Source organism: Trachymyrmex septentrionalis, unplaced genomic scaffold, assembly GCF_001594115.1.
Source record: "Trachymyrmex septentrionalis isolate Tsep2-gDNA-1 unplaced genomic scaffold, Tsep1.0 scaffold51, whole genome shotgun sequence".
NCBI classification, from domain to species: domain Eukaryota; kingdom Metazoa; phylum Arthropoda; class Insecta; order Hymenoptera; family Formicidae; genus Trachymyrmex; species Trachymyrmex septentrionalis.
The window spans coordinates 4,225,577-4,238,321 of NW_017305683.1; the positions used below are offsets into that span (position 1 = coordinate 4,225,577).

At 28.3% G+C, this 12,745-nt stretch overlaps 1 protein-coding gene across 1 annotated transcript in view; it reads left to right on the forward strand.

The window, feature by feature from the left end:
• Nucleotides 1–2,351: 2,351 nt before the first annotated feature.
• LOC108751646 (xanthine dehydrogenase 1-like) overlaps nucleotides 2,352–12,745 on the forward strand; it is a 12,060-nt gene continuing 1,666 nt past the window's right edge. Inside the window, exons 1-12 of the mRNA XM_018491931.1 lie at nucleotides 2,352–2,409; nucleotides 2,926–3,109; nucleotides 3,358–3,489; nucleotides 3,851–4,007; nucleotides 4,197–4,407; nucleotides 5,565–6,091; nucleotides 6,204–6,507; nucleotides 7,234–7,746; nucleotides 9,437–9,620; nucleotides 10,534–10,830; nucleotides 11,346–11,784; nucleotides 12,531–12,659. Coding sequence (XP_018347433.1) covers nucleotides 2,352–2,409; nucleotides 2,926–3,109; nucleotides 3,358–3,489; nucleotides 3,851–4,007; nucleotides 4,197–4,407; nucleotides 5,565–6,091; nucleotides 6,204–6,507; nucleotides 7,234–7,746; nucleotides 9,437–9,620; nucleotides 10,534–10,830; nucleotides 11,346–11,784; nucleotides 12,531–12,659 — 3,135 coding nt within the window. The remainder of the gene's footprint in view (nucleotides 2,410–2,925; nucleotides 3,110–3,357; nucleotides 3,490–3,850; nucleotides 4,008–4,196; nucleotides 4,408–5,564; nucleotides 6,092–6,203; nucleotides 6,508–7,233; nucleotides 7,747–9,436; nucleotides 9,621–10,533; nucleotides 10,831–11,345; nucleotides 11,785–12,530; nucleotides 12,660–12,745) is intronic.

A 12,745-nucleotide genomic window follows, 5' to 3' on the forward strand; every position in this document is an offset into this window, starting at 1 on the left:
TAAGAAAAATTAACATATTAATATTTTAGTGAATAAATTCTTGTAGTGTAATTATTGATTGTCCAATAATAAACAAATAAATTGTAAGTTAAAATCATGTGCATAAAATTATACGTATATAGCTACATTTATCTGCAATAAAAATATTTCGAAATTAAATACGTTGTGCATTTGTACTCAAAAGCAAACTGTATACATTCGCAGTCTCGTGCATAATAAAAAGTTGTGTATGCAACAAATTGAAAATTCATTGGGTACAACATTTAACGATGATACTGGATGTCATGCAATTCTCAAAGCGTTTAAGGCATTTGCTACGGATGCATTCCAATTATTGGTAAAGAACATTCGCGATGTTTGCATTTACTTTCTAATGTCATTGGATTAATTTCTGCATTTTTTTCAATAAGTGCAAATCGTTTAATTGTTATTGTATGTATTACAATGCCCTTACGATGTAAACTTCTTTTAATCCTATTATAGTTTTTTTACTCTCTTTTTCTTTCATTAGAATAAAATGTGCGAGGTAATGATTTAAAGAAAAAACGTTGGGATTTATGATCTAATCGATCTTTTATCGTTTTTTTAAAACTATTATATTCATAACACTCATTTCATATACATATTAATCGATGTGCGTTACTCGAAGTCGAATCATAAACATTTAATTGTAATAAAATTGTACAAAATATATTATTTTGAAATCGGATACGACTCATTATCAGACTTACTCCTAAAATTTTCTTTTTATAAGTTAGACAATGCATACGCATATTTATAAAATATTATTACAATAAGGTATAAATATATACATTTACATATAATTCCTAATGTTTGTAAATGGACCGTGTACTACAGAATGTATTCTAACTAGTTTAACCAGCAAAGACAACATAGTGCTTTAATAGCAGGCATAAGAACCGTTTGCTGATATAAATCGATATATAAAATAAATTCTTTAATTAATTATCTTTTTGCTGTATTATACTTAGAAAAAATTCAAAAATTTTGTATATATACGAATACACATGCATAAAGTATATGGAAGGTGTTTTATAACATGTGGACATACCTTCCAAAACAAGACACAACAAATCTATATAACATCGTCCTATTTGACACTGTTTAGTTACAAACGCTTTTATATCATTGCGAACTAAACTAACGTTCGATATATTCAAAGAAAATGTTTACTGACAGTCAGTAAGAAGACGTGAGAACGTGAGGACGTGTGATGATGTTACGCCAGTTGAAATTGTAACGAGATATAGTGAAACGCATACGAAAACGTTTGTTATTAGAAAACAAGATTAGATAAAATAAATGCCTATATCACGCCTGTCCAATTTGACGAAAAAAAATTCAATGTAAGATTTTAGAAATTATAAACTGTTGATAAGCGTCACTTAAATGCGTATCTCAATACTTTAGTTCCCAAAATCTTACCTATACATTGAATTTTTTGCGTCGATGACTTTTCGTTTTGACTCCGGAGCTCAAATTGGACAAGCGTGGCCAATATGAACATTTTGAATTATTTTTAAATACTGAATTTGTTTTTTACACCAAACAAGCGTTTCAAAATGTCCACCCAGGGCACTTTAAAACATTCGGTGTAAAAAAATGTATGTATATATAGGTATATATACATACATACAAAAAATTCAAGCAGAATATGTTCCTTATTAGCTAATTAATTTGAAAAATAACTCTTTATTGAATTTTTCTGTAATAATATAAAATTTATATTATTTTATATGTTAATGATACATGCTTATATTTTCGTAAGTGTGAGTACATTTTTAAACAGTAAAGATTTTGTAGCCATTTCGAAAATGTTATACAAATCTCTGCTCCACAACGGTATTTTTGTGCATAGTCTTTCTAGCATTGCTACACAATCATCAACTACTAGTAAATGACATTGTAGTATATTCAATATATATCATTATCCAATAATTATCATTTTAACGATTTTTAAACAGCGCTCCTATAGTGTCCACGGATAGTGTATTATTTTTATAAGTATTCCATATCTTTGGATGAGGAATAGTTAGTCGTAATTTGACACGACTGACAAGTGAAAATGGAACCTGCAAGAGTGTAAGTCTTCGAACTTAGTGGATGTAAAAGCTATTGCAATATAGGTGTGATAAACAGTCAAAATAAAATTGGGTTAATAATATCTAAGGGATTCAAAATGTTTTATTTTATGACAAAAATTTTTATACCATCTTTTTTTAATTATATTTTTAAAGCTTAATATAAAACGAGTCAGAAAATATTCTCATGAAATACTATAATCATACTTTTTTTATTAAAGCTAAAATTAAAATGTTACCCAATCTAATATGTTTAGTGCCGACAATAACACAGTCCAATTTACAATTAATAGAATACAATATTCAGGTATGTATTCTTTGTATGAAATATGTAATTAAGGAAATAAAATTTTTTATTATATTATTAAAAAGCGGAGTAACATATAGAATAAGACATAAAAAAATTTCAGAGATTCAAAAATATTTTAAAAATCTAATCAGAAGCTATAACACATTATTTACTATAAAGTAACAAAATTCATCATATTCAGTTCAAGATTTATCCCACAAAAAGCATTATACAGATATTATAAAATTTGATTATGGAATTTTAACTATGATTCTGAGCTTTAAGTATCATTTATACTGGTCGTAACCATATGCCATATGCCGCAATTTGTAAGAATTGACTAATCACAAATTCACAATACTCCTCTCGTTCGATTTTATAAGGGAAATGCTTGGCTATAATTAGTTCATTGATACAATTACAGCATACACGGTTACGACAAATATAAATGATCCCTTAGAAGTAAATGATAATAATATGTATATTAAATGAGAATTTTGTGAGACAATTTTATAATTATAAAATCGCTTTCAGTATCCGATGATAGTGTACTCAATAACACGTCTCTTCTTGTATATATCCGCGAATATGTGGGTCTTCGAGGCACAAAAGCGATGTGTCACGAGGGTGATTGCGGTGCCTGTATCGTAAGTGTAACATCCAAAGGCAAAACAATAGCCGTGAATTCCTGTCTTGTACCAATACTGATCTGCGACGGGTATGTGTATTGAAAAGAACAATCGAGCTTAATTAATTTTCTAAAGAAGTAAAAGGATTTGTTTAATGACGTTACGCGCGCGCACAAAACTATCATCTTCGACACAAGAAATTTTCATCGAAATATTAAAATCTCTTTTTTTCACATTTATATTTGCCAATTTCATTTCTTATACCAATTGTTTAATTTCTAAGTATGCCGAGTATATGTAAATATTAGCTAATATTTCATACTATGTAATATCGCAGATGGCATATTCTAACGACTGAAGGTCTAGGAAACAAAAGAAACGGTTATCATTCGATACAAACTTTGCTTGCTACAAAAAATGGTTCGCAATGTGGCTATTGCTCTCCTGGCATGGTAATGAATATGTACAGGTACGAATTATTAAAATTGCTAATTAATAATAATAAGATCGTTAATTAATTTTTAATGTTAAAGAAATATTATTATATTTTATACATATTACATTTCCTTTTTTCATGATAAAATCTTTTCGAAATTGTTAGATGTTGAAACAAAGTCGCATACAAAAAAAAGTACCCTTAAAACATACATTAATAAATAAATATCTATAATTATAAATGTCCAATAATAAACAAATAAATCAAAAATCATATATAAAATCGTAGAATATTGCTATGTTCAGTTCAAGGGAAAATATCATTTAAATAGATATAATTGAAAGTTTGTATAGCTAAAACTTTGCATTAATGCATTGTTGTGTATATTTCGCAGCATCCTTCAGGATTCACATCTGTCTATGCAGGAAATTGAAAATTCATTTGGTGGCAACATTTGTCGATGCACCGGATATCGTGCAATTTTGGATGCGTTCAAAACATATGGCACCGATGCACCTCCATCAATGGTGAAAGAGATTCATGACATTGAGGTGCTTTGTGAAAAATTTCTTTTTTTATTTCAAAAATTTAATTTTTATTTTAAAATTACACTTTCAATTTTATTCTCAGAAGAACAATTTGATTTTGTTTATAGAAATAAGGTATCATATACCCGTTATTATGATATCTTTTTATATTAATTTCATCCTGTTTTAAATATAATAAAACATATTTCGTAGGAGTTATACAAAATCAAATCTTGCCAGAAATACGGAATGCTACGTATAAGTAGTTGCGACAAACAATCTTCTGATAGAAACACAATGTTGAGCATAAAGTTAAAGGACCGCGGATACTTCTACAAAGTTCTCACTGTCGAGGATTTATTTAATATATTTGAAAACAACCCAAGAGCCACATATATATTATACGGAGGAAATACTGCGCACGGTAGTGTTTCTTTATTAGATGATACAGACACTAATCAATCCATACAAGGTGTCCCAGAATGACCGCTGAATATTTCGTGTACTGATAGAGAAGACTAAATAGAATCGAAAAGTCCTTTACCACTTTGCAATTTTTACAATAGTTAACAAGATATTAATTACTAAAAATTGCTAAATTAAAATTGAATAGTTTTTTATTAAGTACTATCAACTTTACAGAAAAACAAGAGACAAAAATTGGTAATTTTCATCTGTATCACAAAATATTTGGCGGTTCTGAGATATCCTGTAAAACAAAGAATTTCTTGCTGGTACTAATTATATAAAAAATTGTGTCCTGGTGAAATTAGTTGGTTTTATTATATGTTGTAGCCTATAATGTGATAAACAGAAAATGTCCGATACACGAGGTTCAATAATGGATAGTTTTTGATCTATGATATCAAAAATGCAAAATTTGCTATGCAAACCACCTTTGATACACAATAGCATAATCATTGTTATTTGAGCCATATGTATATAATATTTTTATTCTTCTAAGCTACAACACATGTAAAAACAAACTCAATTGACGGGAACTCAATTTACTACATGCATAATTAGTGTAGCATCTTTTATATGAAATGTTAACAATGATTATTATTCATATTTTTTATCAACTTGGATAAACGTATATAATTTGTTTCAAGTATCTGAATAATACTATTAGCATATACATATGCATTACAAAGCAATATTGATACTGAACTCACATGATTTTTTTTTTTTTCGAATAAATACTTTTTCATAAAAATAATATTATTATATGACAGGCAAATTTCTAACAAAATTATAAAATATTATATTTCTGTCATTTAATTAAAGAATATACATATATACAGATTTTATGTTTTTTTTAATTATATTTGAATAATCAAATGTTCTATATTGAAAAATACAATTTTGTTAATAATTCTCAAAAACTATTCTTAATAATAATAATCTCTTATAACAATAAAATTTATCAAAATTCTGAAAATAAAAAAGCTTCAATAATTTCAATTATTTTACAATGTATCACATTTAATATTAATTGTTATAATTAGATTAAACTAACAATAAGTATAAAAAGTAAGCTTTGATATTTATATAATACTATGGAAATTTATTTTTTTGCAGGTGTTTATCCTACGAGCAAGAAAGATATCTACATTGATATAAACAATATTCCAAATTTGCGTAACATTGAAAAAACTGACTCTATTTTAGTCCTAGGAGGAAATCTAACCCTTACCATGGCGCGGCAGGCATTTAAAAAATATTCAACTGAAATTGGATTTGAATATCTAAGGCAATTGGCCGAGTATGTAGAAATGATTGCAAACGATTCCGTGCGAAATATTGGCACTATTGCTGGTAACTTAATGATAAAAAATGAGCACAATGAGTTCCCATCCGATTTGTATTTGATATTAGAAACTGTCAGTACTCAAGTACACATCCTGGAAAGTCCTTCCCAGAAGAAAAGTTTCTATCTGTGGGAATTTCTGAAGCTCGATATGCACCATAAAATCATTTATAGCATTGTGCTACCAAAGCTAACTAACCAGCACATATGTAGATTCTACAAGATCATGCCTAGAACCCAGAACGCTAAAGCTCACGTCAACGCTGGCTTCCTCTTCAAACTCGACGGTGACGGCACGGTAATGGAATCATTACGAATTGTTTATATCATTTTATCATTAATTACTCACGTATGTTTTAATTTTCTTCAAGTTTTATTTTTTTTTTACATTTACAATATTCTGTGAAAAGGTGTTGGAGTTGCCTAACATCATCATCGGTGGCATCAATAAGCAATTTCTGCACGCAAAAACGACAGAGGAATTTTTGGTGGGTAAATCTATTATCAAGAATCTATCTTCAACGCTTTTGAATGCTTTGGATATATTGCATGCCGAGCTGCAACCTGATCATGTGCTACCGGATTACTCGCCGGAATTTCGCAAGATTCTTGCCGAAGGATTATTTTACAAGTTTTTGCTAAGCATAAAACCGGAGAACATAAAAGCTTTTTATCGTAGCGGAGGCACTTTATTAGAGCGACGTCTTTCTTCAGGTACACATAATGTATCCAGAACGTTTTCGAAGATACTTATCCATTATAAATATTTATATAAATCTATCGTGATTCATGTAAATAATATTTTTATAGGCGATAAGATATATAATTCACATAATGATAATAAACAAATAATTAGAATGTAGTTACGAACGAAGTAATTGCGATTTGAGATATCTTCGGTATGGTCATGTACGAATTACCTGAACTAGAAAAAATATTTTATTTCATTATAAATATATTTTAAATATTATAATATTTATTAAACCATTATTAAATCAACAATCACGAAGATTCATATAGACACTTTACTTATAGATATTTTGATTTGTTTTTTGGAAGAACAAGACTTTCCTATTTTTATTTAATAATCTTTTTAATGGTGTAGATAATTTTGATACATTGGGAGAAAAATTTCTTTAAATTTAATAAATGTCATCATTGAGATAGTCCAATCAAATCGAGTCTTTAAATTAAGAAATGTAATTGATATTCAAGCTAAATTTTTGGCATTAAACGGAATAGTTTTATTTAAAATTAAATTGCTTCAATAAAATAAACGTAAATAGGAGTTTCGAGTCCAAATGAATCTTTCTCTCTATGTATTATTGGAATAGAGGAACATGATCGTTTTAGATTAATTTATGTATAAAAAAAATTCGTAATGTGTATTTCGACTGGTTATCCGAAATTGTGCATACAAAAAGAATACAATCTTCCTAGGTAAGCAAGACTTTAATACGCATGAAGATATGTGGCCAGTGACTAAACCTATGCCAAAGTTAGAATCTCTTGAGCAAACATCAGGTGAAGCCCAATATTGCGATGATCTGCCTCCCTTTCCTAGAGAAGTGTTTTGCGCTTTCGTTGTCACAAATATCAGTTCTGGCCAGATTATTAGGATAGATCCGATTGAGGCTGCTAAATTGAAGGGTTTTATAGGATTTTTCATCGCCAAAGACATACCAGGAAAAAATCTATGTATTTCTGCCGCCAGCAAGTTTAAGTCCTTGCCACAGGATGAATTGCTGTTCGCCGAAAAGGAAGTTTTGTATGCTGGTCAACCAGTCGGCGTAGTCGTCGCAAAGACGCATAATCTGGCGAATGAAGCTGCAAAATTGGTAAAAATTATATACGAACAAAAAACGAAATCGGCGATAAGAATTAAGGATGCTCTTGATGCACAGGACGATTTTAGAATCATGCAAAGCGTCAATATTTTAGCACAAAAAAAAGGTAAAATCTAATAAAGAACGATATAAATTTAACAATATTTAACTAAATTGTTTTTCTTTTGATAACAATTTTTTGAAGAAAATGGCTATAAATATATGACTCAAGTTTTGAGAAAAATGAAATAAGTTACTCATTTGCAACCTTGCAAACTAGTACTGATACTAATTATTAGAAATGATAATTATTCAATTTAAGAAAGGTTAAATCGCTAAGAACCTTAATCTTTACGTATGTTGTCAAGGTCTGAAGCTTTAAAAATTTTTGTTGTTATTCTTTAAAAGTTATTTTAATCACAAGAAATTGAAAATTAGGAAGAAAATAAATATATTTCTTTTTATTCGCGTAGTTTTAATCTGGAATACAAAAATCATAATAAGATCAAGATAACATAAATCGTAAATATTTTAGAGAAAATCATAATGTCATTAAATATACTTTTATGAATTTTTAACAAATCTTAGCATAATGATTTTTATATGACTTTTTAGTTGAAGAATTGAATTTAATTTTTTTAAGTAAAAAATCTTTTTAAGACGTTAAAAAATTCTTTAACTAAACATTTTTTTTAAAAGTGCAAAAATTCAAAATCATCAAAAGTATATAGAATAGTATATTTTTCTTAAAATTACTTCAACTTAATGTTACCTTAATCTTATTTGTGTTCTATCTGATAAATTAATTTCTGCTATTCTTGCTGTTTATACAACAATAATTAAACTTTGAGCTTGCACACACGAGCTCGCTGACAAATCCAAAGAGGATTCCGACTACATATTGGAAATAAGGCAGAAGTGGCCAATTGCGCCATTCATAAACTCCTACAGTAACATAATTCTTAATGACACTTCTTGCAATTTATATAAATTTAGCAACTTAATATAAACTAAAAAAAAAAGAAAATTTAAAAACGCAATTTATGACAATAACTTTACCAACCCCTCTCGCGTTAAAAGTTTAATTAACATACCAGCAGTTTGATCTTCAGTAGGAACATACATAATGTTTTATACAATCAACAGATCGTAACTGTCTATTATTTTTTACAAATGTAATTATTAGTCTAAGGTTAGATTGTTCAATTCTTTGAACATAAGATCAAAGAATACATATTATTGGGAATTAATATTATTATGCAAATAATAAAACATTAATATAATATATTTATTCTTATCGCATAAATAATTTATAATTATTTAAGAAGTAATTGTACCAATACCAAATTAAATTTATCCACTAATTTAACAAATTAATTAACAAAATAATTATGTTACAAAATGGAACAATTTTAATGGAAACAATTAGATCACTTAAAAGTAAATAAAAATTAATTTTTTTTATTTATACAATATTTAGAAACATAAATATGCAAAATATTTCAAAACTTGAATTTATATTTTGGTTAAAATTTTGGTTAAAACATTCAAGTGTATATTTTAGGACGTATTAGTGAAAATCATATCAAATAATATATTTCATTTAAACTTTCTGTACACATTCGGGTTATGTTAGTTAATAAATATGTGAATAATTTTTATTTTGATTGTGTATTTTATTTTATGTATTTTATAAATTGAGTCGCGAATAGCGTTCAATATTCTTTCAAATCTCTGCAGAGAATCGAAAGTCGAGATAGAAGTCGGGAAATAAAAAAAATAATATATTGAATAGAAAGATTGCATTTTATTTACAGGAAACAATACTCAACGTGTAATAAAGGGCTCCTTTCGATGCGGTAGCCAGTATCACTATTCCATAGAGACTCAATCCTGCGTATGCGTTCCCGTGGAGGGTGGTATGGACGTTTATCCATCGTCACAATGGAGGGATCTCATTCAAGTATCAATCGGAAATTGTCTTAATGTTCAGAATAATAGGTAATTCAGTCTAAGTAATTAGTCCAATTGTAATAATATAATTTATACTGTAATAGCAATTAAGATCATTAGAGTTATGGTGGAATATTCTTAAGATCCAATATTAAAGATGTATGTTTTCACACACTTAAGTAAAGTTAAAAATAAAATTATTCCTCTTTACTGTAATCGAACAATTTAAAACAGTAAAAAAGTTACAATTAGAAGTTAAATTTATAGATTTATATAATAATTTTTAAATAAACTGTACACATTTTTCTTAAGCGACATTATAGATATATATAAATTCAAAAACTCAAATGTAATGTATGATATTATCATTATGATTGTGATACATTACACATTAAAAGAATGTGTATATTTATATAAAAAAATGTATAATACAGTACTGTTATTAAATTTTCAATCAAATATATTTACGGATATATTTATACAATTCAGGATAAAAATGCTAATATTGTAATACCAAATAATTATAATATTTCCAATATAAATTATGTAATTTTTAAACATATTACAGAGTATGTTTTATATATTTTAACAAATTAACGAATTATATCATTATACATGACAGTCTTTTCCTCACAAAAGCATTGAGCTATTGCGATGTATATTTCAATAATACTTGTATTATTATATAATATATTAATATCAATCACATGATAAAATCGGGAAAATTTTTTTTTTTAATAAAAAAGGAAAAAGGCAAAGAAAAAATAATTACTTTAAGTAAAAATTTAAATTATAGATTTAATGTAAAATGGGAACTAATTATTTCTAATTAAAATTAGAAATTCTTACTTTGTAATAAAATAAAATAAATTAAATAAGCAATAATAAGTAAATCATAGATTGCAGAAATGTATTTTGTAAAATAAAATTAGTACCAATTGTATGAATTTAATGTTTCTAGCATCAATGTGCATGTGAGACGAGTTGGCGGTTCGTACGGGTCGAAAATTTCACGCAACGCGCAAATTTCGTGTGCTTGTGCATTGGTATGTCATAAACTAAATCGTCCAGCGCGATTCGTCATGACAATGGAGAGCAATATGCAATCGATAGGCAAGAGATGTTCTACGAGTCAAGATTTTGAAGTCGGAATAAACGATGACGGCGTCATACAGTATCTCAACACAACATTCTGGAGCGTCTGCGGTTCCAGTTTCAACGAACAACAATCTGAAATGATAATTTCCTGCATGCTAAGGTATCGAAATAATATATAATAAGATGCATAATAACCCAAGTAGCACAGCAGCGCTTGCAAAGCGTTAAAAAAAGCGATTATATGCGCTTTTTTAGCGCTTTGTTAACTCTTTGTAAGCGCTGTGTGCTATTTGAGAATAAGATGTAGCATAAGGAAAAATATATGCAATTATAACGATACATCATTATTACAGAGAGAATACTATAATATTAAATCCAAGTTCATTCGATTTCCTGTGCACAATATTTTAAAATTGAGTAACACATTTTTAAAAAGAAATATTATAATAAATTAAACCATTTTTATGTTATTTGGAACAGAATTTTGAAATATATTCAAAAAAATGAAAAAATATTATAATACTAATAAACAATATATACGTTAATAAACAAATTTGTTTTAATTAACTGTGATAAAATAATTTTCAATTAATTAAATCAAATTTAAAAACACTCTATCGTGATTAATCTTCCGTTTTTAATTAAGTATACTCACAATTAATTTTTTATCGTTAGAAGCTGCTATTTAACCGATACTTGGACGTTCAATGGACACGACGTGCAATCCAATTTACCATCAAACACGTTTTGTCGGGCACCAGGACTTACGGAAGGAGTAGCTATGATCGAGAATATAATGGACTACATTACGAAAGTAACGGACCAGGATCCGATTGAAGTCAGATTGGCAAATATGAATAATGTGGATAGATCCGTATTAGAAACCATGATAAGGGATCTGTCGAAACAGGCCAATTATCACGAGAACAAAAAATCCATTAATGACTTCAACATACAAAATCGCTGGAAGAAAAAGGGAATTGCCATCGTACCAATGAAGTATTTGATAACGTATGAAGGACAATTCGATGCGATGGTATCAGTTTGCGCTCGGGACGGTTCGGTATGCGTGACGCATAGCGGAATTGAGATCGATCAAGGCATAAATACTAAGGTATGAAAAATGCTACGGTCCATCTAAGCAAGTTTTTTTCATTCTTTTTATCAATAAACCAATAAAAAAGGTAAATATTGACAATAACTAATCCAACTCTGATAATCTTAACTTTGACCTTCAGAAGATTTTAGCCCGCACGTTATTCGCTCAAAAATTATTTACAAATAAAGTTGACAATATAAATATGTATTTAAATGTATAATTTAAATTGTAACTCGATATAACTTTCCACGAAAGCGAAGTTCATCTCTCCTTCTTGCTTAAGAGGATCTGACTTTCCTTGCTAAGCATGATCCACTCTGTCACTCTGTCACTCTGTGTTGTTCGTTAAAAAATTATTAACGAATAAATTTAACCTCTCCTAGGCAGGGGGAATGTAAGGTGGATCTCGCTTCGCATGGAAAATTGTAGTCTTTAAGCAGGGGGCGATGTGAAGTGAATTTAGTTTCGTGTGAAAAATCGAACGCCTCTAAGCAAGAGGAAGGGTATGGGATAGACCTTGCTTTATGTGGAAAGTGACAAGTAAATAGAAATCGAGTTTCTATTTAAAAAAAATTAGAATCAGGAACTTTGATACACGAGATCTCTAGATATTTATCACTTTTTATTCTGTATACATATTTTCTATACTTTGAATACAGATTAATTATCATATTGATTTATGAAACTGGAGAAAAATTCAATTGAATATGTACATTGTATTTCTGCCAATTTATTTAAAATAATTCTTGTACACTATATAGATCGCGCAAGTAGCAGCTCATACACTGGGTATCGATATCAAATTAATTTCCATCAAACAAAGCAATAATTTAACTGCACCCAACGAGTCAACTACAGGACACAGCATTACTACAGAAACCTGTGGATACGTAAGAATTCAATTTGTCTCCATCACTGTAGAAGATGATGTCTTTTATATATATTATATATATATATATATATACACATATACGTA